This window comes from Coturnix japonica, chromosome 4 (assembly GCF_001577835.2).
Source record: "Coturnix japonica isolate 7356 chromosome 4, Coturnix japonica 2.1, whole genome shotgun sequence".
In the NCBI taxonomy this organism is placed as follows: domain Eukaryota; kingdom Metazoa; phylum Chordata; class Aves; order Galliformes; family Phasianidae; genus Coturnix; species Coturnix japonica.
This window is the reverse complement of record NC_029519.1, coordinates 8,148,050-8,174,335: the sequence shown is the minus strand read 5'-3', so window position 1 is coordinate 8,174,335 and position 26,286 is coordinate 8,148,050. Positions and strand designations below refer to the sequence as shown.

Below are 26,286 nucleotides of genomic sequence, written 5' to 3'. Positions count from 1 at the left end.
CTTATTCAGTTTTTTTTGGCTGTTCTGTCTATGAGAGTTTAGAAAGGGACAAAATTCTAATTTTAAATATGTTATTTAGTGTTATTCTAATGAGTTGTTGTTGAACAAAAGCTGTGTGTGTTGATGTGTATATTTTAGGCAGTCTGTTGGATAATGTAACAATGATTATCAGAGTGCTGTGCTATTCTCCTGAGTTAAAGTAATTACTGCAACTTGTCCACTTGTTCTTTTATGCTTAAAACGAGCAAGTGGCCGAGTGAATGTTGATATAAATGCTCTGATAGATATTTTAAGTTCCAAAAGTACCTTAAAGTGCTAGAACTAAGTATTTGCATTTTAACAGTTAGTTGTTACCACAAGCCTGATGGATGAACTGCTTTTTCAGGGCAAATAGAGCTAAACCCCTTAAACCAGCTCGGAGGGGATAGCTATAAATGTGGGGCACTTAGCAAAGCTAGAGCACGAGTAGAAGATGCTGAATGACACCGTCCTGCCCTGGATCCAGTGAGTGACTTCAGCAGTTGCTGAAGGTGCACAAGACGAGCAGTGCAGCAGAAGTCAGCAGATCTGCAGATATCCAAGATCATGTGTCAGAGTTCTGCAGGATCGAGATTATCAGTGTTGAAGAAGCAAAACCAGGGTGATGGGTAAGGTTGGAAGAAGAGAGCAAGAAATTTTTGCCTGGGATTTAAATGTGCATAGAAGTCATATTCAGTGCTGCAAAGTGCCATTGACTTAGTATTATTTTATAGAAGAAGTAGTTAAACTAAGCACAGGAACTGCGCCTTCCACCTTGATCAACTGTCTAAAATGATAGAGCAAAAAATGACGTTGCTCGTTTTCAAGAGCTTTCATTATAAAAAGGAAAGATGTAAATAGCAAATGTCAGCATGAATTGCTAGAATGGTCCTGAAGCACTGCTCAAAGTGTTAAAGCACATAGTGGTGGTAAGGCCTGGTAGCGCTGTGTGAGTAGCAGAGTATGGGAGGAAGGCAGCGCATCTGGTGGAGCTGGGAAGTTCTCTGTTGTGCGTTGGTCATGTACTATCCAGGTACTTTCTGTTGGAAGTAGCTTTAGTTTTAGCTACATACTTTGAATTTTTGCTCCCCGTGTAATACAGTGTTAAAACGGGTCACCTTTCTAAATGCTGCTCGACATGGAAGCATGCTGTGTTTCATGGTTTTTGGCACAACTGCTTCGCTGCAGCCTTTGGTGTTAACTGTGTTCATTAAGTTCCTGTGTTTTGTGTGCGGCAGTTGGAATGATGTTTTGTTATCAGTATTGGAGCTTACTATCTGAGAGTATGGGCTGTTGTGTAAATCATGATAACAGATGAAAGAACGAATTTGTAGTTGCATAATTATATTTTGCATGCCAAGAAGTAAGTGAATTCCCTGTATGTGCTGCTCTGTCAGTATTGAGACACTAGAACTCTGATGCATGCAGCAGTCAGAGACATTTTGCTTGTATTGAAGGGCCCAAAACTGAACACAGCACTCACTTAGTGCTGAGTACAGAGGAGGATCAGCTCCTGCTCCTGTTGGCTACACTATTTCTGATATAAACCAGGGTGCCATTGACCTTCTTGGCCACCTGGACACACTGCTGGCTCATGTATATGCGCATACTGGAATTAGGCCTATTTGAATAATTTATGATGGTCTTAAGTTTAACTCCATTAAGAATCTCACATGAGGATCATTTTGGAGTTTTTAGATGGTGCACAGACCTGTAAAGAGAAGTGTTGAGTCTCCTGGCATTTTATAGGGTCAGTCTTGTTCAAGGAAATGATAGTTTTTGTGGCAAAATGCTGAGAGCTGTGCGTGTAGGGGGTGAAGAGATGGCAGTGTTGTGTCTGCAGTGGAAGGGCTGTGTTTTTGGAAGCATGTTACCCCAATCAATCTGTTGGCTAATTGAAGATGTTTTAAACTTGACTAATGTAAAATCCCTCTTCACACTATGTGAAAGGACCATTATCACTGTTACAGAGTTAAAGTTGAGCAAGCTGTTGATCAATAATGCAGAATTAAAAAGGAAGTTCATTCTACTTTATTTACGAAAGCGTGTGCTAAGAAATGAAACTAGGAAAAATTCTTAAGGCTTCATAATTTTTCTTGTTTGTTTTTCCTGGTAAGTGCGTCCATCCAATGGCCATAAAAATCAATGAGTAAATGAACACAATGGAAACATGCTTAACAAGCACCAAACTTTGAGATTTTATGGGGAAAAAAAAGGGCTTGCAGTGAATTACTGAAGAAATGCTCTTGTGCATTTTCCCTTGAGAATACAATAGTGCAACCTCAGCAGTATTTCATCCCAGACACATTTTATGTGATTTGAAAATAAATGGCTTTTGATACATTTGATAAAGAATCAGGTTGCCACGATGGAGTAATGCGTTAGAATAACTGTGCTCCTAAGGATCACTGGAAAATAACCTTTTTAATTAGCTAAGGAATTCATTCTGTTGTTAATATTTGCTTAAGGGAAGGCTTTGCAATCAGAGCTATGAAGCAGTGGAGAGCAGTGCTGGAGGAGGAACCAGAAAGTGTCCAGCATTGCTGTTTTGACTGCTGTGTTCTGAATTCCCCCTAGCTTCACAGTATCTTTTTTTGCAATGAGCTGCTTGGAAATATGGATACAGTTCCAGACATAACCATACAACAGTAGATGAGTTGGGGCAATTTCTTCTGTCTCTGACATGATGCTTCCAGGCATGCAGCCCAGTGCAGAGTTGGATACGTTCCTTCTTGTGTCACATCTGCCTAATTCGCAATCTCTTACAATACCTGGATGTCCCTCAGCATATTAACATTACAGATGCTGCCTCTCTTTTAGAGAGCTGTGTTTTCATTATTGTGCTTTTTCTTAAGAAATCACCTTCAGTGTTTGTGGCTTTTTTTTTAAGATTTTTGTTCGTTCCCGTCTCTCTGAAAGCATCTGCATTAGTTCCATTTTCCTGTCGGTGCCATTTCTTCTAGGAGGTTTTGTTCTCTACTTTCCATAGTGGTAGTTTGTGATGGTATCGGGTCACGTTAGAGCCCAGTCAGTTTATTGCCGAATCTTCAGTGTAGCTCCTCTCTGTGACATCATTCACTCCACTTGACTCCACTGGAGCTCACAGCAATACTGTTTATTGAAGCAAGATGCTCTTATTGGATGTTGTGGTTTTTTTTAAGTGTTGTCTACACAGATTGCATCTTCTTTTTTTTTTTTTTTTTCCCCTGTGTATCAGTTAATTCCACAAGTATTTCTTTATAGAAGCATTTTATTCTGCTTGATGGCAATGCAACTGTGTGATGTCATCAGCCTGAGATGGTTCTCTTTACATTCATCAGAAGCAGAAGCTCCTTCTCCAGGTAGTTTCCTAGTGCCTACATGGCTGGATGCTAACACTGAACAGATTTTCATGCTGCTTTATCTGAACTTGTTGAAAACTATATTTTTTGGTAAGAATGATTTTTCAGATTCAGAGGAAGCACTCACTGAGCTGTGAGCTAATTACATTCGTTTGACTAAAATGCTTCTATTAAAAAAAACCCAAAACATTTAATTTCACTAATTTTGAGCTGGGTATAAAATGGGAATCTTCTGACACTGAAACACTTGATAATGAAGTTGTATCTTAGAAGTCAGTTCATTAGGATGAGAATTTTTCTCACCAACACGAGCAAAGAAGTGTTTCGTATAAACCAGCCAGCATGACACAGGCCAGCAGTATGTTCTGTACTTACCACCTTTAAAACTGTCAACAGACCTCAAATTTCAGCCATAAGCAAGGCTGCTGTGTGTTTACTTGCAGCAAATACATAGTAGTAATGATAGTAATGTGATACACAGTCATTTCACTTGTCGAGGTCAAAGTATTTTCTAGAGCTCAGTTTCAATGCAGACAGAGAAATAAAGTCCGTCAGGGTGGAAATGACCCTGATCTGCAGGTTGAAATGATCACTGTGAATCCCTTGAGTTTGCCACCTACAGAGTGATCCTGAATTCCAACTGATGGTACTGCTGATAACTGCATGCTCTCATAAAGGCCAATATCAGCTCGGATCCCTCCTGTCATCCTGGACCGTTCTGCAGTGGAAAGGACTTTCAGAACTTGTACAGATGGGTGACATGAAGTGCCTGATGAGCGCCCCCCTTTTTGCACTCTATGGAGAAACTGATGTTATGTTTACAAAACGCTGCAGAGGAAAAAACGATCAACAAGTACGCAGTCTAAATTTAAAAAGGAAATAGTTTTTGAAGAAGCTTGCAGGATATGGGAAATGGAAAGAATAAATGTTTTCTTTCAGTTTCCTGTTTAGATGTATGGATAGATTTGACTTCAAATAGATGAGCCACACAGAAGTTTAGTTTATAAGGGTCAGATGGTAACAGTTTCTGTTTAATCCTTGATTTACATTAACTTACAGGAAAATTAATGATTTTAACCAGGCATCAAAGTGAGGCTGCTTTTTACATTTCTCTAACTTTGTTTGATGAACAATTGTTTCCTTTATCTGTCTTCTACAAAGTTAGTGGTTGTGTTATAGTTAAACTGCTCATTTAGCCTTCAGGCACAGCTTATTATGAGTTGCTTTTAAATGAGCGTTAGCCCCTTAAGAGTGCAAACTCCTTGACAGCTCTTGTAGATTCTTGCGCTTACCTGAGCATTTCACAAAACCACTCTTCACAACTGCACACATTATAATTTACGCATTAAAGCAGCAAGTTTTCACCTTAGGTCTGTTACCAAGAATAATCTTTCAGAATCTTTTTTGCAAGAATATAATTATAAATGTGCAATTAACAGCAAAAGGAAGGTCTTAAGAAAACTGTAAGAGTAATTTGGCCTGTTTTAATGCCTCAGCCAGATGGTAGTTTAAAGAATGGGATTTGAAGAAGATAAAAACTCACATTTTCAGTCTTGAATGTTTTATGTAGTGTAAAATTTGAAGCATAAATTGAGTGTGCTAAAAGTCCAACCATTAGAGGTGCTCTTTTGTTTTTTTTTTGGCTGCTGGACAGACAAAGGAGTTGTAAACATATTTACTGATATGCATCTGTACTAAGGCATAGAGATACCATGTGAAGAGAGAACGGTTTGTTGCTTTTTGTTCCATGAACTGATCGCATCCAGTGGCTGATTTCCCCCGTGGACAAATAATGTGCTCATTTTTGTCTTTTGTTACGACTTAAATTTGTACAGTCTAATCCTGGAGTCTCTTCCTTTAAAAATACAGGTGCTTCCCTTTTACTAATTAAACACGAGTTCTTTGTAATTGTTGACTTTCTTAAATTGGTGTAATCACCTTGGCCTAAATGTCTGACAGAATTTCCAACTTAGCTTTATTCCAGAAAACACAAAGGTATTTTTTTTAAGTGGTAGAAAAAGCACATAAGAAGTTTCTGCCGTTTGAAAAGGAACCAGCTGCATTGTTCTGACACCAAGGCCACAGTGCTATGAAGTATCTGCTTGCAAATAATTAATTCAGGAGAATTACCAAATATCACACAATAAATTGTCAAATTTGATAATAAACTCAACTGCTTAACTTAATTCCATGGCGATCATCATCTGGACTGCTAATGTTCACATAATTTAAATTGTGTGTTTCCCTGCTACCAGTTTCTTTCACATTAGATTAACATTTCTTCCCTCAAAATCTAAGAGTTGTGAAGGTTTTTTAAATTAATAAATTTCAGAAGATAATGGCTATATTTGCTCCGAAAGATGAGAAGAAAACAAAGTAATATCAGCAGCTATGTGGAAGACATTAGAGTCATGCTGTTTTAAGAGATGGATAAAGGTAGCCAAGTTTACAAAGTCAGATTTGTTACTCTTTGCATATAGTCTGGCTGTAAAATCTGAGACCAAAGACTGCCTGTGAAGACTTCTTTAGGGTATTACTTGTCTTCAGGGATACGGAGTTGTCCCCCTCCATCTGGCCATCTCTGTTCAGCCTTCCCAGTGCACTGACGCAGGGTTATGTCCAATCGTAAGTTGCATATAGTGACAAACAGTTCCTATTTATGATGCGTTTATTCACAGGAAACAGGCACTCAGTAAGTTTTTGTGTGCTGCCGTGAGCTGACTTTGCAGAGAGTTGGTCCATTGTCGCCTTTGTTAAAGCTGCACGGGTAGCTGGTAGTTTGAGTATTCCTTGCATGCACATGTGAGGTATGCAGTGTTCCTAAACTCCAGGCAGCAGTATTCAGCATCTTGCTTTATCTGGGCATGTTGGTTGCTTACTAATGTTTTTGTTCTCTGTTTATGTGATGGTAGCCATAAACAGGGCAAGCTCAGAGTAATTTTGAAGTGCGTGCGTATGCAGTCACAGCGCAAAGGGTGCTTCTGGATCTTCAGCTGTCTTGGTACCAGTGGTTCTTATGCTATTTTGGTTGTGCAAGGTGCAGTCCCACCTAATTTAAATACATTTCTGAAGAATCCTCTCTGCTGTTTGGTGATGTCATTATTCCACGAGTCCTTCATAAAAATACTGCATCCAAAACATGCAGTGTATTCAACATGAAAGGTGTATTGTGATTTTTTTCTCTAATAACAATGAAGTATATAAAACCCATCGCTTTTGAAAATAACTCTTATGCATAGAGCAGTAGTGTGCAATTTTCTTACAGGTGTGATGATAAGGAAGATGCTAGAGCAGGAAATGTCTCCCATTACCAAAGGAAGATCTACTGTAGAACACAGAGAAGGAAAATGTAGAGGAGCTATTGGGTTCCAAATAATCAGCGCTTTGTTGTATGCTCTTAGCAGAAAACTTGACAAGAGTTCAGCCTTAATACTGTGTCTCCATAATTCCTACTTTGTTTTTCTGTAGTTCAGCAGAGTTCAGTTAATAAGCGTGTTGGAAGAGAGAGGGAAGACAAGCCTTGGAACCCTGGAACTGGCATTTGTCAAACATACAGCATCAAAACAACATCTAGCATGTTGGAACTGTCACCTGCGAAAAAAAAGAAGCTGTTTTTCTTGGTTGTGTAGTTGATAAAATGATAGTTGTATTCATCTGCATCTTTGCTATGTGAAACCTGGGCATATCTAGGACTGGTCCTGTGGAAGAGGATTAACTTATTCTGCTCAGCAGGATAAATGATAACAGTGTTAAAGCATGATCCCACATGCATTGTACGAAAAAAAAAAAGGATTCTTTTAATGATTTCAAGTGTAGCAAGATAGGGCTTAATTTGGCCCTGGACCAGAAAATCTTTCTGTTGATTTTAAGACACTGACCACAGCAGTGATAACAACTAATGAATACAAAAGAGGCTTTATTTTTACTATACTTTTTCTTTCATGTTTTCAATTAAAACAAAATAAATGCCTTGTTAGAAAAGAAAAATTTTACTTGATTTGCTCTGCATACTGGGAGGCATTAAGTATTTCCTTTTTATTAGGGGAAATGTGCCACTTGCATTTAACTCAGATAAAAACAAATGAAGACAGAACTAATTTAATTTCAGAATATTTTTTTATTTGTTCAACAACTGTTGTTTTAAAATGGGCAGCACGCTGAGAAAGAAACAAAGCCGCTTCAACAAAGCAGGAAATCAATAACCACAAGAAAGCCTAAAGAAAATGAATGCATACAGTGTGAGCAAGTGACACAAATTTTTTTCTGGTGTAAGAATGTTAATAATAGAAGGCATATGGAGTGGATGAAAAGCATGATAGAAATACACACGGAAAAGATGTGCTCCCTATTTCTATTTATAAATAATGACCTCTGTGTTGCAGTATTTAAACTTGGAAGGGGCTGGATGGTGGTTTCCCCACCCCCTAGTCCTAGGTAAATATTTATGCTTGCAAAATTTAGTAGGCTGGCAGTCATGGAAACGTATGTCTTTCATTTATCCCCAGGAAATCTGGTTCCAAACACTCTTTTGCTTGAAATCTTTTAGACTTTTTCAACAGCTTTAAAAAAAAAAAACAACAACATTTTCACTAAAGAGCAATGAGTTGAATGGATGATGTATTCTGGTTGATTCTACTGAAGTCAGTAGCAAGGCTGTATTTCCCCTGGTGGGGGTGGGACTGTGCTTACACAGTTTGTTGCCATACAAACCGACACACATTTTGTATTTTCTGCCTTCTGGAAGCCAAGTAAAATGTTGTTTGTACATGCAGAGGGGTAAGGAAGTGGATGCCGGTAGGTTAGCACAGCACATACTTTTGGGCAGAGACAAACTGTTCAATCTGAAGGGAGATCTTTTTAAGAACCCGTCAGCAGGTACGACTTCTCTGATAAACCATTGTATCTAATCTAGGAAATATTTTATTTCAGGAAATCCCTGAACCTGTAAATAGCTCGTGTGGTTTCGTAGTGCCTTGGATTTACTTAGGCTTTTTCTCTTGTTGGTTTCTTACAGTTATTGGCATAGTGTGTCTGAATGTCGCCAATACAAGCAGGGCCATTTCTGCACACCTAAGTGTGATAGCATGTAGATCCCTTCCACAGCGGACAAGGTGTGAAGTTTATCTGTTCTCACAGACACCCGGTTCTTCTGCCATCTAAGCGTGCTTTGTAAATAGGGCTCATTTAGCAAAGTGCTTGATGTGGAATGAGTCCTGACAAAACGTGACCTTTGAATTTACCGCCAAAAACGTTAAGACATGATTTGTTCACCGTGAGGAGAGAATTTCTATGGAGCACATTCTTCAAAGATGGGGAAAAGGTGAGAACATATCCAATGACTAGAAAGGCCTTGAGCTGAAAACCAGATGGGCCACCTGGTCAGTGCATGCCTCACACGTGCAGGGCCTTGCTGGCAGGCAGGGTGTCAACGCACAGGGCCCACTGTAGCAGCATCTTAGGGCAGCAGGGAGATTCTAAAGATCAATCTAATGTGAATTTGGAAATTACTTCTTCTGCCTTTTCCGTACTTCCATGGTCCTAAAGCTTTGCACTTTGTTGTTTAAAAATAACTTTGTGATTTTGCATTAGAAATATTTACATTATCTGTCTGAATAGCTGGCAAAGTAACTCAGTACTAACAGCCCCAAAATCTGGAAGGGTAAACGTATAACAGTGTACACTGCTAAACTGTACTGCCTCTTCAACTTCACACTATTCATGATCACCACCTAACTAAAGAGTCCTTCCCATGTTGTGAAGGTTAACAGGCAGGTGATTCCTTTTGGAAACATCACAGAGGCTCATTTTGATTGCTGTGAACAAACCTTTTCAGCATGGATATAGGTGCAAAGGGTGCTGCAGAGGACTGTTTCTGTCTTCTTTCATTTGTTATTCTTTGAAAGATAGATTTCTGTTCTCAGTTGCTGAATTTTGGAGAGTCCTTGCAAAATTCTGAATGCACTGAACTTTGTAATGCAGAGATCAAAATCAGTTAAAGAAAAAGCAGTTTCCCGTTGCATTGAAGCTGAATTACTATGAAAACGTGCTGCCGTGCTATAATATAGCACTGTGACAGTATTAGCTATCATCTCTTGTGGGTTGTTTGTTACAGAGAGCTGTAAATATGTCAAGTGCTTGCTATTAGGTTTTTGTCTATAGATAATAGGCTTAAACAGTCACATTTTTTACAAGTTTTATTGAATTGAATCTTATTCAGTTCGGCTCAGTGGAAAACAGCAGTATTTCAAAACCTTTCTTTACAGTAATGTTCTCCTAAATTGGCATTGAATTCAGATACAGGTCAAAAATAAAACTAGTAAGGATGCAATATACTTCAGGCATATATGAAGCATCACTAGGATGTGTAATAGATGATGGTTCCTTGTTTTGAGAGTATCCATGCAAATGTTTTAGAAGTATGTATGTGGAAACTGTAAAAGAGCACTTGAAAAATTGGGTATTTTCATTGTAGGTGAGATTGAGACTATGTGTTGTCACCACACTGTCCTCACACGCTGCTGAAGGGACAGTTCATGATTCAGTCCCATGGTCTTGATTTTGGTTTCTGTGTCTTCCAGGAATGATGGCTGGGCTGAGCGATGTCCTCTGCCCAGGGCAGCGCTTGCTGACAGCCCAGAAATTGAGCTGTCAGTTGGGGAAGGAAGCCCATCAGGCTCTGAAAAAATACACGGTGAATAGGGGCTGGTAGTAGAGACCTATGTGGTCCTGTCTGTGTACTGCATTTGAGGGTTACTGAAAGAGGATTGCTAACATTTTGTGTGCTTCCTGGAGAAGGTTATCCATTAAGGGCTTGGCTTTATGTCTTTACCGACATAAACTGTTGCCTGGTTGGAGCATATTTACTCCTATGCTGCTCTCAGTGCCTGCCTTCACATCTGTTTATATCAGTCCTGAGCTTCTAAGTTGCAGGTGAAAAAAGCCTAAGTATTCTTCTAAGTGGGCTTCCTTTTACAGAACAGTGTGGTATATGGCATGATTACAGCACAGACAGGCTTTAGTCCAGCTAGAGATTATGACAGCAACAGAGAGCCAACAGCAGGACACACTGGGTAAGATCTCAAGTTGCTAAATGAACTGTATTTTATCCATGCCGCTGCATCTTGACTGATACATGTACTAATTTGATTTATTTATATTAAATTATTGGGGGTATACATACAGAAGCTGTAGCAATGCTTTCAATTTTATTACTGACATAGCCTAAAATTGAAATGGTGCGGTGCGTTACTTAGGCCTTCTGTCTTGTGTACAGCGTGAGTCGACAGAATACTGAAATCTGGTGATGTGAAAAGTGTTACTTGACAGGAAAAAAAATAGCAAGAATGTTGAGACACTTCTTATATCTTCAGGTAGTATGGGTCTAGTAAATCAAGATTCAGAAAAAGGTTGTAAAATGAAACATAGAAAACATTTGAATTTAATGTATTTTCATGATTTGATGGTCACGTTATGTGAACATTTGGGGTTAGAAGAACTGTAACTAGGTCAAGCAAATGATGTATAAAATAGCTTCACAGTTATACTTCATGTCAGGTGAGTAGTCGGCTCTTAAATTGTCTGTTCCATCACCTTTCTCTCTTTGACAAAGAAAAAATTTAATGAATCTTTATCAAGAAAATGTCAACACTGGTATTAATAATTGGAAGATATATTTGAACTCTGCTGTGGGAAATGTGGAAACCAAGAGCTTGCTGTGGGCTAAAAAGGGAGGATAAAGCAGAGCTCTCTGTGTCTCCTCTCCCCAGGTGGGTGGATTTCTTGGGCTTGCCAAGGAAGGCAGGTCTCCCAAGAGGACATGGGTGCAACTTTGCATCTGTGAAATAAATAGATTGGCATATTTTAGAGCATGTTGGAATATGGGGTTTCTCTGCTCTTGAGAAGATCCTCTGGTGAGCACAGATCTATCTTTATGTGTGAAAACCTCACAATGGCAAAACATGACAAGCCCTCAGAAATTTGAAGTGTGTCTGTTAACCAAGAAAGTGTAAGGGCTTTTCCATGTCTGTTGAGTAGATGACAAAAAGTACCTTGCTTTAATTAAACCAAGGAAAACTAGGTTAGATGTCACCCCTCTCTCCCCAGCAAACCTGTCCTGACAGGAGGGCTGGCCTGAGCATTGCTGTGGGTTGCCTGGGGATGTCATGAAGTCTCCAGCATGGAGGGTTTGCAGAGGCAGGCTGGAGTAGCATTTGTCAGGAATGATTTGATCGCTCATGATTCTGCCTTGGGGCAGAGGTAGAGAGAGCAGGTGACCTCCTGAGGCCAATTCCAGCCTTAACATCTTTGAGTGAACTCCAAAGACTGGGGCTGCTTCTCTGGCGTTTCGCTGTTGCCTCTTATCCTGGAGTGTTTGATGGCTTCTTGTACATTGCTATAGAACACTTGATAACTGCTGGTGTGATGTATTCAGCAAAATAATGGTATCCAGCTTGATGGGTGTTGCTTTGGTTTGTTGAAGGATGGGAACAGAATTGGTACCAAAATGAAGAGTTTTATTAGAAGATGGTGGATTGCTGTGTGGCTGAGAGGCTGTCAGCCCTTCAGTGAGGGGAGAGGGACTGAGTGTGGACATTCAGACAGACTTGGTGATACTCACTTCCAGCTCCTCTTCATCAGTGCTGTCTGTGCTGGTGGGTGCAGAACGAAGGGAAGTCACAAACACTGAAATGCTGCTTGCAGAAAGAGTTCACCATGTCTGGAGCACTCGCTGTGGTGCAGCAGTTCTGCCTTCAAGCTGCTCTTTTCCCCGCCCGCAGTCTGGAGTTGGATGCAGGCTGGAGTTGTTGGGCCTCTGTGGGCTGGAGCTGGGGTTCCTGGAACCTGTGAGAGGGGAACGGTGCTTTGTGGCTGCACTGATGGGGCTCAGCTGACGTAAATGCTTGCTGGCATAGCTGCACATACAGCAGATGTCAGCGGGGATGTTTCCGAGCTAACTGATGCACTCCTTGACAGGGGAATTATATGCAGTATTATTCAGGTCTATGTAGGACTGTCTCTGTGATTTTTAGGAAGGACATGATGGTACTGTGCTACTTCACATTTTTAATGGTAAAGCTGATAAAAATGCAGTATTCACTTTAATCCCACCTCTGAAGAATTCAGTAGTGTTAAGCAGTCCTTTTTGTTGTAACAGTAACACCAATTCATAATGACAGAACAACGGTTCAGATTCATGTATGTAACTTCAGGAATATAGTTCCACTGACATTTTTAGTGAGGCTGATATTCAGGACCTTCCTCACTGAAAAAGCCGGAGAATCGAGTGAGAAGACTTTGTTTGGAGGTCAGAGCTTTCCTCTGCAATTTCCTTCTGTAGGATGCAGGGAGGAGGGAGCCCTGTGGAAGATGAGCCGCGGCTCCTTGTGCCAGTGTGGGCACTATTTTATGAGAGTTGCCATAGGGACCAGGTTCTAGTTATCAGCTCAAACAACTTCATGTATGATTAATGTTAATTGCCCATTTTGCATGGGTGACTTTTTTCCTCCTGCTGAATTGGCTCTTGTTGCCTTTGATGTGGCTGGCGATCCAATGTCCTGCAATGGTTAGACAAGTGATCAGTTTGCCAGCGCTGAGAGGAGACAGAATCAGGTTGCTGCGAGGTCAGAGTTTGCTTCTCTTCTCAAACACTGAGAGGTCAGGTAGAGTTTAACTACCATTGGCATCTTTGAAATGTTGTAATAAACACCAAAGCAAGGAGATTATTTTTAATCCGTGCTGCAACTAAAAATCTTACGGTAATAAAAGGAAATGACTTTAACTGAAGTTATCAGGAATGTTATGTTTATTGATAAAGACTTCAAAGAGCACCTTTCACAATCACTAGCCTGTATTTCGTGATCTTTGAGGAAAGCAAAGTTGTAATTTCTGGTCCTGTTTGAATTGCAGAAAAGCAGCTGAGGTGGTTTTTCATTGGTAAGCGCTCGCACCAGTTACAGCCGCTGTTAGCAGAGCAATTTACACAACGTGTGATACACTACTTCTGTATTTCTCCTCTAAGCCTAATAAAATACATTGCTGTTGAAGAAACATGCGGCATGTATGAGAGTTTCCTAAATCACAAGTCTAGCATATTTTTATGCCACATATCTCAAGCCTCGTGGAATCAATAATTAATTTATTAACTGGATATCTTTTGCAAAAACAAAATCAGCAGTCCTCGCTAAACCGTGTACTGCCAGTTCGTAAATAGCTGATGACAAAAATGGAAGTGTAATGGTAAAATTCAGATTTTAACGATCAAAGTATTGGGTACCTCATCTATCACAACGTGGGATAAATACATCACAGAATGTGTCATATCTCATTGACACTGCGAGACATAATGCTTTCCCTTGTTATCTAGCTAACTGCCAACTCTACAAAGTTTATAGGCTGCTAAAATAATGTGCTGGTGGTAATCCACTTCAGTTGCAGAAATATGAAGTACTGTTGAAATATATTTCTACTTGGTTTATTCTTTGCTCTCAAGAGGTTAGGATACTATTTCAGTTCCTGTAAAGAGGCCCAGAGAACGAAAAGCAAAACATCAGGATAAATTATGCTAAATGCTGGACTAGACCCCAGAGGAAATCATGCTTCTGTGGTACAGTATTCGTCCATTTATCTTACAAATGTTACATCTAATGTTAATTTTGCAAAGGGAAAGCATTCAAAGATTCATCTGATTCTTTTAATAATAGGGGTGGCGTTGGAGTGTTATTTGTCAAACTCAAACCATCCCAACTTACTTTTCTAGTTGTGACAGACCATTCATACCAAAAAACATTTAAGGCTACTAATACATAACATTTTATTTCACGAAACACAAATAACCTGGTAATTAAACTCCAAAACTTAACAAATAATTGCCAGCAAGCAATTACCGTTCAATTAAAGAGTAATTACATGGTTATTTGTGCCCTGTAAAATAAAGCATTACTGAAATCAGTAACGCAATCAATATTTTAGCAGAAACAGGATGCTGCAGTGATGGACCTTTCAACCTGTGCTGATTAAATTGTCATCCAAATAACAGTTTCCTAGTTAAATCACCACGTGTTTATTTGTCTTGATGAATATGCAAATTCACTTTTGATTCCAGTAAATCTCTCATATTTGAAGCATAAAAGTAGAGCACTATCGTACATCAACAGTAATGTGCTTTATGTTTCCACTGATTATTTATATTTTACAAGTGTGGATGAATTTGAGGGTTTTCCATTAAATGCTTGTCTGTAATGGTTGCAAAATAGAATTTTAAAAGTTGGGGTTGATAGAAACTTCCAAATAAAAAAATCCTCGGAATGTTTTGAGGAAAAATAACAATGTTAGATCTCAACAGGAGTGGAAAATAAAGGGAAAAACTCACACGATGAGTGATCTCTCAACACTTTCTATATAATTTTCAACAGTCAGATATATTCATTAGAGTGTACTTTATTCTCTGATGAATTTCATTCTGAACAGAATACATGAACTATATTCAGATCATATTGTCCTGGCAGGTCATTCTTTCAAATTTAGTGCCTTTTTGGCAGGGCAGGATAATGGGAAGAGCTGAATAACCATGGCCTAAGCACAGGTAAAACCTCAAGCCTCCAGCATCTCTCTTGGCAAGTAATTGATGACTCAGAGGTTTGATGCTCTTTCTGTGTTGGTTTTGGGTTGTTTTTTAGGGATAATAATAGAATTTCATTAGAGCTGGCCCATTTATTTGCGCTCATACAGTAAAAAGGATGTGATTACCAGATAGATATTAATGGGAAAATGTATTGTACTTCTCCTTTAGACTCTGTGGTCTTGACTGTGTTAATAAATCTACTTTAAAATAATTTTAAGATATATCTGTAAGCCAGCAGCTTCTGATTGAAGTAACATCTGATTGAGGGGTGAGTCGCTTTCTTTTCTTAAAGGCAAATTAATGGCAAATTCAAAATGTAAAGAAATGTTAGAAATGGTTCAAAGCTGATCATTCAGCTTCTTGCTTCCTTTGTTATCAATGAGGAAGAAATGCGGCTTCAAGTACTTAACTTCCTTTAATGACACAAAGGGAAAAGTGGAAAAGAAGCTGCAATAGAAGAGCTAAGTGTGAAAAGATCAGGGGAAATGATATTAAAATACATTTCATATGTTTATGGCAGTGCTGCTAACGTTTCAAAGTTAATAGTTATAGAATCATAAAGTATGTCTTACTCCTCTGAAATGATAATCCTGCTTTCCTTCTGAAGGCATTCATTAGAAACTTTCTCTTAATTGAGAGGGTTGAAGATGTTTTAAATGGAAAATGTGAATCAAAATTCCAGGCGTCCTGAGGTGATAAGAGTTACACTGTGTGGGCAGTGGAAAGGTGAAGACAGACAAGTGAGTTTCATAACTTGGCAGCCCCAGCCCTGGCAGCAGCGTGGTCTGTGATAAGGCAAAGCACATGGCATGTTTGTTTTGGTCTGTGGTGTCCTCCCAAGAAGAAACCTTGGTTGTGATCCATCAAAAACAATAAATCATAAATGTTTCTTCATTAATTCTTTTTGAAGTGTTCAATTTTTTTAAATTTTTATTGCAGCTTATATCAACGTACAGACTTTTGCAAATATTTTGTAGAATTGGAGCTTGAGAAGGGAATGTTTTGTGATAGAAGCCTGATAGTGTATGGTAGATGGTCATTCAGCAGGTGTTTTTAATAGATAATCCATTTGTGCAGCTAACTTCCTGTGAAATCTGCATGCTGTTATTTTAGGGTTACCTCATTATAGCCTCGTGAGTCTGGGCTTTCATAGTAAGCTGTATTTTAAAGCCATCATATGATAAAGCATAACAAAGTAAAACGGAAAAAAAACCCCTGAAGCTAAAAAAAGGACAGTGTAGTTATATAGAGATAAAATAATAAACTGAAAAAATGATTTTGTGCTACCTTGATGTACAGTAAAACAAAATAGCACTAGCACAGTGTGTGAAAAATGAACGCGTTAATGGTACCTCTGCGCAGTGCTGCTGGAAGTTGTCTTCATTTAAACACAGAGTTTGTCTTACAGTGATGGAGAGCTTTGGCACTGCAAGTTGATGGAGTGAGCTTTAACAGAAATGTCTGTGGACTTGAAGTCATTTTGGAAATGCTCTCTATTCAAACCTCATTCATTGTTGCAGCTTAGTTACTTCATACAATGTTTCACTATATTTTGTCAAGAGCTCTATTATTCAGCAAAGTAAAAGTTGTTTTGATCTAAAGGAAACAGGAGTACTTTGACAAACACTGGGAGGTTATATTTTTATTGTTTGTCTTGGGAAAGTTGATTCAAATGGGTCTTTGCTCTGTAAATCTGTGTTATGGTGGTAGCTGTATAGCATGATTTCCTGTAGGCAGTACTGACTTAAAAGATAAATGTGATAGATGGAAAATAGATAATGTAAATGAATATTCAGATCTTCAGCATTTTGGATTAAAAACAGCAGTCCTAATTCATAAGGTGGTTGGGGATGGTGAGTTTTTGACAGGTTGGACATTCTTGGTTTAACCTATGTGTGGTAATCAAAATCACAGCTCAGTCCATGACGTAGTCAGTTTTGGAAAAGCTGAGTGTTAAATTAGTGCTGAGTCTTTAGAAACAGGCTGTTACCTGCCATGATTCAGAACACGGCAGTTAATATCATAAAGATTGCATTGTGTTGAAATTTGAGCTTTTCAGTCTTGCATGGTGCATGTGCATGGCTCAGACTGAGAAGCAGTTACTGGTGAGACCTCTCTCTGTTAGTGACCTGTAAGAACTGGAAAACCTTGGGCAATGGAAGAGATTGGCTAGTACGTGGATTATGGAGATGTGAATGTGGGGATGCCTCCCTAAAACCAGGCTGTCTGAAGCAGTGAAGCAGTGTGGTTATATTCATTTTAGTCTGAGCTAGTAAATTCTGGAAGATGTAATCTGAATAGCCCTGGTGTCCCTCCAGTCATTGGATCATTAATGTACAGTACCCAAAACCTTAGTTTGTGAGATGAGTAATGCATCCAGTTGCTTTTCAAGGCTTAACGAATGTGCATGTAAATTTCTTGTGCTCTGTTTTGCAGACAGGAATGCTGAGAAACACGTATTAATCAGCAAAGTAGTGATATGTTAGGACTGGGATCTGGGTTGATTTGTTTTTGCCGTTTTAGTGGAGGAAAATAAAAGTTTGCTGGTCGTTTATGTGACGTAGAGCTTAGAGCTGTGCTAACTGTAGGTGCTGTTTGACAGCATGTTGTTAGTTCATTTGAAGTCTATACAATTGTTGTATGCTTAATTGACTGAGCGTTTTTTTTTTTTCCTCCTAGGCAAGAACTGCTAATATATTCTTATGCATTTTTGATATTTTGCATATTTTTTACATTTATAATATGCAGTAAGCTAATATTTGAAAAATAAAATAAGTTTTCATTTGTCTTCTTGTTTCATCAGCTCACGGCCGGGAAGACCCCCGAAGCGTTCACTTGGAGTTGCGATACAGGAAAATGCACGTCTTCTGCCCCATGGAGTTCCAGGCCTCTTATCACCAGGCCTTATCTCTCCGACAGGTAATAAAATCCATCAGATGATCAGCCTCATCTCTTCATACTGCACAGCAGTTAGAATAAAATAATATTGATCTAAGTGCCTTGTCCTTCAGGGCTTTTTCAAGCTTTACCAGAGGTTACGTTATTGGATTTTTTGAGTGTTCATGAAAATTCTGTTTTGTTGCCGCAGTGACTGAAATCTAGTGGATTTGTAATTTAGGTCTTTATTAATTGTAATTTCCTTACAGGAAATTCCATTAAATGTTATTTTAGTTAAAAGGGGAAAAAAAAAGAAAAAGAGAGAGAAAATGAACAATTGTCTCAGAAAGCCCCATAGCATGCATTTCTTCCTTTCAAATGCATGTGTGTTTTAGTTCTCATGGGATATGAACAGCGTGGCTAATGTGTATTGTATTGTAACATCGTTAATGTATGCTGGGAAGATAGCAAAATGCTTTTACGAGCTGTAGAAGAAACACTCAAAAAGCAGATAAGTTCAAGTTACCACAGTGGATTCTATTTTAATAGTCTACATTAAATATCATAATATAAAAAGAAGCATAAAAATGTGAAATTACAAGCAATCTCTACTCAAAATTTAATGCAAGGTATTTTATTCCACTTTATTATTTATTAGTAAAGTCTTAAGTCCCTAATTAAGCTATCTTGATGAATATTTTAATTTTTTATTAATTGATGGCATGCCAAAGACAAGCGAGTTTATTTTGGTAATAAAATCAAGAGGATACAACTATATTGACAGACTATATTGTGAAGAGTAATTATTTAAATATTCAAGAGGCTTAGCAGTTTTAGGATTACTGTCAAAGTCCAGTGTAAACACGTTGTATCTCTGACAACAAACTTAAAGGTTTTAGCAGAATGCAGAGAGCAGCTCACAGCAACCATAGAATTCGGTTTGTCTCTAATGTTGTGACTGTGGTCTCTGCTTGCAAAACCTGTTGCGTTGTGACTGACTGCCTCACTGGGTCCCAGGGTTCGGGAGAGTGACAAAGCTGAGGTCTCTGATTCCTCCTACAACTCCCAGTGTCATGACGATTTCACAGAGAACCAATAACCCTTTTCTGTGGAAATGGAAAGAAATGTTCCTAAGCAATAGTCACAGAAACCCATAGTAGTTAATGTAAGTATAAAAGCCTTTTAGTACATCCAGATGCCACAATCAAACAAGTTCAACTTCACATACTGTAAATACGTATAGCAGAGGTTGGGAATTGTATGTTTACTCATAACTAATAACCAACAGTTTTAGTGGCAATGTCATGTACTTAGCCCAGGAATTTCATGGATATTTAATTGTTTGTGTTATTACCAATAGCCAGGATAGCACAAGAGTCATCGTACTCATCAGAAATCTGGAATATTGCATAGTACTTTTCCACCTTTTTTTTTAATGCACACTACCATGTTTCTTTAAATTGGAAAATACTGGGCAAACCCTGCGTTGCACAGTAAAATAATACCTAGACACAGCATCTCACATATATTAAGTATTACAGTGTTTGAATAGAAATGTTTGCAACTCAGTTATTTCTAGACTTTGACTTTTTTCGTAGTCTGAAGTGGTGACTGGGACACATCCCACTTAATTTAAATTGTGGAGGACTGCCTTCAAGTGCTGCCTTTCAGCTGAGGCCCAGGGTGGCTGCCTTCTGACCTTGTGAGCGGTATGTGAAAACCTTTGTGTGACCGAATGGCAGGAGTCACACACAATGTGCCTCAAGCGGCTGAAAGGGAGGTTTGAGATGAAGTTGCAGGCAAGGGAAAACACACAGTTCCAAAGCATCAGTAGCTGAGGGCCCGGGTGAGATGGGTTCCTGGGGGTAGCCAGCCTGTGACACGGGTGCTCTGCACCAATGGCTGTGTAGTCTCAGGACTCAGAGCTCCTGAAGGTTCAGTTTTGTTTTGTTCATAAAGAAAAGCAGCACAGAGGAAGCTGGGGTAAGTGCTGAATAAGGAAGGGTGCCAAAAGAGCCACTTGTAAACTCAGTGGGGGATCTAAGCTGTTTCAGCCTTGATGGAGCACCTGGGATATGAAGCCTCCATTAGCTTTATTTATATCTGTTTTCACTTAATTACTGTCTGCTTTCCTCTGGTTGATTTCAACACTTCTGCAGTTGAATTCTTTCCTTTTGGCTGAGCTAAGAACAAAAAACATTTTAACACTTATTAAATAATGAAGGTTTTTCTACCAGACTTCTGAGTGGTGTTTAATAGAGTAAAAGTTGCAAGGATATTAAAGCGTTATGTATCAGCCAAGTGTTGATTTACTTATTTGGGATCTCACTTGTATATGGTTTGCAGATGGTTATGTTCATCTGCCTACAGTATTAAAAAAAAACAACAAAACCAGACTCTCTTCTTACATGATTAAGACATTTTTAATGGGACCAAATTACCGTCAAAACAGTTTTATTCTTCAGATAACTCATTTTGGTAACAGACTCCATGTTAGCAGATGTAGCATGAGTCATCCATCCATTTCATTTTCTAGTTTGGCCTCCCCTTCAGTCTATGGTCACATTCAGGTGAAGCAGTGCTGTCCATACGCACTGCTGGTTAGATGGATACGTCTCAAGAAGTTGCTGCTCTGACCACAGAGCTCACAGATGTGTCTGTAGAGGGTATTACAGAGCGATGATTAGCAACTTCCTGCAGACTTGGGTGAGCCATCTGCGTTTCCGTTCCTTGAAATGTGCTGTTATTTTCATCACCCATTTGGTTTGTGTCAGCTCAGTTTACATGGTCATTTTCACATAATAAACAGGTAGTTAAATTAGGCACACTGCATTTCCCAGTGCAGAGATGTAATTTTTTACATCTTGGCAAAGAGGGCTACAGCTTCTCTTATGGGCAAGAAATCGGGAAGGCAGTTTAAGTGAATATTTGCAGCTACCTTCCACCTTTGGGGAGTGGGAATGTTTGAGGACGAGGCTGGAGCAGCAGGGTGGCTAACCCTGCAGTGACTGAGAACGATGGGGCAGTGTGCCTGGGATGCATGCTGATGGGAAGGGCTTGAGCGAGCAGCACAATGACCCTGCCCAAGAGCTGATATTTGAGCACTGTCCACTTTGCATTAGTTTAGGGGAAAGTGTTTCGCTTCCTGTGTTCTTGTAGGAAATGTTGAAATCAGCGTGGTGCCCCTGCCTGCTGTGAGGGCAAGGGAAAAATCCCATATGTCAGTGAGGAACAGTTATCAAAGGCTTTCTTCTTTTTCTTCACACAATGCAGAGTGATGAAGTGACATTAATAGGAGATAAAGCGTTTGGGGTTTTTTTTTGTTAATGTACAGGGCTTTTTCTTCAGTATATCTTAACAAGACGGTCGGGACATACTGATGGAACTTTTGGGCTCTGGAGCAGTGGTTTGCTGTGTGGAGAGAAAGTGAAATCCATTATGTGTATTAAAAAGGAAAACAAGGCAGTTTCAGGTGCATAACTCACTTTGGTGGATAGGAGAGACAGAGTTAGACTATCAGAGATTTGATGGGTGTGGCCACTTCCAGCCATGTCAAATATATATCACTGATTTTAACATCTGTGAGTTTGGGCTCAGATTTGCATTTGATTTCCCTTTCTAGGGAACACAGAAGCTGCAGCAGTATTTGCCGTAGTGTTTAAGTGCTTGTATTTGTTGCATCTGTTTAAGAAGAATGGGTGAGGCCAGATGCTTCCAACACCTTGGGTTCCCAGTTGTTTGTTATGGAGTTGGGCATGTTGCCATTCAACAGGGCCCTGCTGCCTGTGGGAACTCTGCAGTGCCACCGGCTCCACAGGTCTCCTCCTTGGTTTTGTTCTGAAGTGAGTGCATCCATAGTGCCTGCAGATCTGTCCTGGCTGTAGAACTGTAAGATGTGCCCGGGGTTGAGGGGCAGGGCAGCAGGGACGTCCCTTAGGAGATGTGCAGTGGGACTGAGGGCAGCAAATCTGCTCCATGTGCTCAGAGACCAGCAGTGCCAGAACCAGGTTCTGAGGGTGTCTGTATTCATCCTGTGAAGTCTGATATTAAGAAAGTTATTTGAAGAATAAACATTCATTCAGGGTCACTTAATGGGAAATTTATGGATAGATTTCACCTCTTGAGGTGTTAGATGTAGGGCTGCTGTGGCTGGCAGCAGTCCTAGAACCTCTGAGAGCAGATGATCTGAGAGTTAAAGGGAACCTTTTGCTTCCTCAAAATACTTCACTGAGCATTTTTGTATGTTTACATATTATTTCTGTGGCTCATTTCACTGTCTGCCGTAATCCTTTTTTTTTTCTTTCAGTTGTCATAGATGTCACTTTAAAGTTCCATTTATAATGAGAAACATATGTACAGCTTTGTCATTGTTGGCATTACCTGGCTTGGTAGAAATTATTATTTTTAATCAAAGGCAAACATAGAGGATAAGGATACTGCAGCACTTCCCTGCCAATGGGGAACGTTAACAGTTTATAAATTGTTCTTGGTGACAATTCAGCAGTGAATTACTTTGATATATATGGCTAATAAATTAATATGATTAAGTTAATGAGTAGTACAAGTGTTGCCAAACTCCACTCGTCGGGCTTTTAATGCCGCTCCGCATTTGCAGCTCTAGCTTCCCCCTGTGGTGAGAGGATCAGTGCTACCTACGCACTGTCATTGTGATAAATGGCATATCCCACAGTGCCCTGCACTCCATCTGCTCTGTCCCCAAAATGAGAAATATTTTATACAAATCACACACTCAGAAGCTCAAAGGACTGTAGAAAGATCTGTTTTTTCAAACGGTAATAAAAATGCATACATCTCTTTAGCAACTCTTCATTTTTACTGTCATAATGAATGCATATAGCTTTGGGAAATGAAAACTCATGTGAGTAACATAGGAAAGTTATCCACTGCACAGTAAAGCTGACAAATAAGTTACATGCTCACTCTTTTATCATGAAATGTTCTTAGATAAAAAATGATGTTAGAACATCCATTTAGCTGGATTTTAAAATTAAAGACCGCATATGCCGCATGATTGAGTACCACCCCATCTCATGCCAGCACATTTCTGTGCTGAAGGGAGCATGAATTCGAGTGAATGAGGAATTTGGGATCATATCATTACTCTTTAAAATACAGCCATTCAGTAGAGTTCTGATGATCTGAGTGACCGTGAGTCGCTCAGTTCCCCTTTCCTTCTCTGTTTTAATATTTTCTTTCTTCAGAGATCCATTTTTAGTGTCTGATTTATCCATGGGGGGCATTAGGTTTGTGATATATGAATACTTAAAGCTGTTGAGAATTTACTGAATTGTTAACCTTGTTGTAAATTTAATTTACACGTAGCCTCAGCTACTAATTATTGTCCAAGAAGTGTGAAACTCAGTAATATACTTTCATTTGTAAGCATTTGAAGTTTTTTTTTTTTTTTTTTTTTCTTAAAAATCGATCCTACTGAATTTATCTCCTGAGATGGCAAAGTTAGGCTGAAATGGTCACACTGAGAGAATTAAGACTGGATTCTATGGGCGCATAGGGCAGGTCTGCTCACAATTTGTCTTGTTTTGCCTGTGGAAGGGAACCATTTGAAATTGTTGGTCCAGGTACCGCACGGCTGACAAAATCAGCACGTTTTCATCTGTCTGTCCTTATAATCTGTGACATTCTTTTCCACCAGTTTTTTTCTTCGCCTGGTGTCTTAAGGCATTGAGGTCTATAATGATCCTAATACCTCCCTGCCGCTCTCCATCACATCTTTAACTGCCTTTGGAACTACTTGAGCTTTTTACAATGTCGTGAAATGTCCTAAAGCAAAAAATGGTAATGGGAGGTATAAAAGATTTGTTATCTTTAACTCTTTATGTTATCTGGAGCTTTGATTTGATAATAATAGCAGGACTGTTATAACTGAAGATTTTTTATTAGGTTTTATTTTTCTACATGGTTATATGATTAAGTTGAACAATTACATTCTGAAACGCTTTCTACTTGGTAGCTTTAACCAGTGTCACATCGAATGCATTTGAATGCCTTATGAATGCTCGTGTAAGAATCCCAGGCAGACTGCGTATGTTTTATACATTCTTACATTTTAATGTAAGAGTCTGATTTTCTTTATTTGCTGAAGTTATGAGGTCACTGAATAATTTTTATATTAATGCTAATGGAGAACGTCTTACTGATGTAGCTGGTTAAGAGGCTCATCAAATGCACATAGCCAATAATCATGTGGTAGGCAGATCAAGCTTCTTCACATTTGGGGGTGTTACTTGGGTGGCACGAGATTCGTGCATTTGTAGCAAGTTTTGTGCTAGCAGCAGAACTAAATATGCTGGAATATAACGTCAGGGGCAGGAAGCAGAGATCCTTACTGATTGTCTTCCTTGCTTTAGATTTACCCTGCAGTATTTCAGACAGCCTGGTAAGCTCAAGATAACTGTGCACAGGTTTTATTCCTATGATTTGAGAGCTCAGGTCTGTCAGAGGTTAGAGACAGAAATGTAATTGTAGGATATAATTAAATGGATACAGTTGTAACTGTTCCGATTATATGCGCCTGGTTGCAGAAAAATGTGGATTCCCCATCTATTTGCAATGCTAAAATCTGCTGTATTTAGTTTAGTAATGTTCTCTTAAAATGCTGCATTCGGTTCTAAATTAGATTTGAGTAGTGCAGCTTCCCATAGGAAAACTTAGGCTGTATTTTAGCAAAATTCTTGGTCAAACAACACTCTTACAAGTTGTTCAGAAGTATCAAACGGAATAAATCTCACTGGATTGAAAACTAAGCATGTGCTGTACGTAAATCCTGGTATTTCCATAGTTATAATTCTGGTCAGGGATTAAGTACTTCCAATGTAGTTTAACAGCTGCAGTGCTTCAGTCCTTGTCATACAGACCTCTGGAGTCCTAAACAAGCAAAACACTTAAGTGTGTTTTTAAAATTAAGCACATAAGTATTTCCATTGATGTGGATTGCATTAGTTGTTTGCTTTAATGAGTGACTGTTTTACTACTTGCTGGGATAGTTTGGAGATCATGTTTTATAAGGATTCTTTTGCAAACTGAATTCGTGAAGTGCCTGTATGTCCAACCACTCCTACCATTCTGCGTCCTTCTGTTGTCCTGTGTGAACTCAGGGTTTGTGAGAAGCAGCAGCATAATATTTGAAAAGAAGTTGGAAAAAATGCTAACCAAAAGGTTGCTGATATGGAATTCACAGGGAAGATGACAATTTTGTTCTCTCTGGCCTCATGGAGCAGCCCAGAGTTATGTGAGCAGCTAGGACTTGTGAGTGCGAGGTTATGGGTGGGAATCTTGCTTGTTTGAGGAAAGTGGCTTGCAAAATGCTACTGCTAGTTCTCCCTTTTCAAAGTATTTCCCTGGTGCAAGGCAGTGACAGACAAGGGTAGAAATGTTTTGTTTGCTGCTGATGATTTTTGGGTTAACCTTTGCATTGGGTTTGAAAAAAGGAGAGCGTAGCTTTCTGAAAGAAGACAAATGTTTTAAAATAAGGCAAAGCCTGCTGTGTGTGAACAAGAGGGAGTAATGCGAGGCCAGCTATGCAAAGCAGGGAGACACCTCCCTGGTGTTCAGGGGGAGAAGATCTTACCATATAGCTGGGCTAATCAGGGTTAGCAATGAGAGCTGCACTCCGCAAGAGTGGACCTGTGCTGCACGAAGGTACAGTGGCTGCAGTTGATGTTTCCTCCGGGAAGAATATGCACTTCTTTCAGCCCTTCCCAAGCAGCACAACATGATGCCAAGTGCTGGCAACAAATCAGGGTTCATGAGGGAAGGAAAACGTTGCTTACTGAGCATTCTAGGGAGCAACATGGTTTAATTTTGGAACTATCATCACTGACATAGATTTCATTGTCTGATCATTGTCATTAAGTGACTGCAACCATATTTACGTTTCACTGGAAATGCATTCTGATCATATAGACTTTTTTTTTTTTTGCAGTTAAAATGAACAGATGTAGAGAAAAACAAGCTGTCTGAATGAGCCTAGTGTTGTACCCTGCCCTCTTGCTGAAGAGAGAGAACCTCTTCATGCTGTTAGTAACTGATATGCTGTCATGGTGTGCCTGTTTGGAAGGTAGCAGGTGTAGAGTTTGGGGGGATTCTGTCTAGAAACCGAATTAGTCTTAAAGTTCATTGCAAAGAAAATGAATTCCTGGAGCTAACAACTGCCTGTGGCTTGAATATGAAAAGCTTACTTCAGAAAGAGAAGTATTTTATATAATACATGCCTGAATGTACATGACAGACGTTTTATTAGGAAAGGAAAGCCTTTATTAAAATATAATGATCTACATTGTTTTTATGTAATCTAATGAATTACAGTAAGAGCCTGAGAAATGAGCTGGAAAAGGTAGAGTACTCTCCCATGAAAGTGAGCTATGATAACCTTTTTGTAATTCTTTTACA

At 39.3% G+C, this 26,286-nt stretch overlaps 1 protein-coding gene and 1 long non-coding RNA gene across 4 annotated transcripts in view; both read left to right on the top strand.

Moving 5' to 3' along the window:
* The window catches only part of LOC116653324, a 67,982-nt gene extending 60,288 nt beyond the window's left edge, over positions 1-7,694 (top strand). Inside the window, exon 3 of the long non-coding RNA XR_004306900.1 lies at positions 6,828-7,694. This is a non-coding gene — a long non-coding RNA (uncharacterized LOC116653324). The remainder of the gene's footprint in view (positions 1-6,827) is intronic.
* Positions 1-26,286, top strand: part of DACH2 (dachshund family transcription factor 2) — a 243,522-nt gene that overhangs the window by 97,461 nt on the left and 119,775 nt on the right. For all 3 annotated transcript variants that reach the window (XM_015860389.2, XM_015860388.2, XM_015860387.2), the window contains exon 2: positions 17,783-17,898. In XM_015860389.2, coding sequence (XP_015715875.1) covers positions 17,783-17,898 — 116 coding nt within the window. The remainder of the gene's footprint in view (positions 1-17,782; positions 17,899-26,286) is intronic.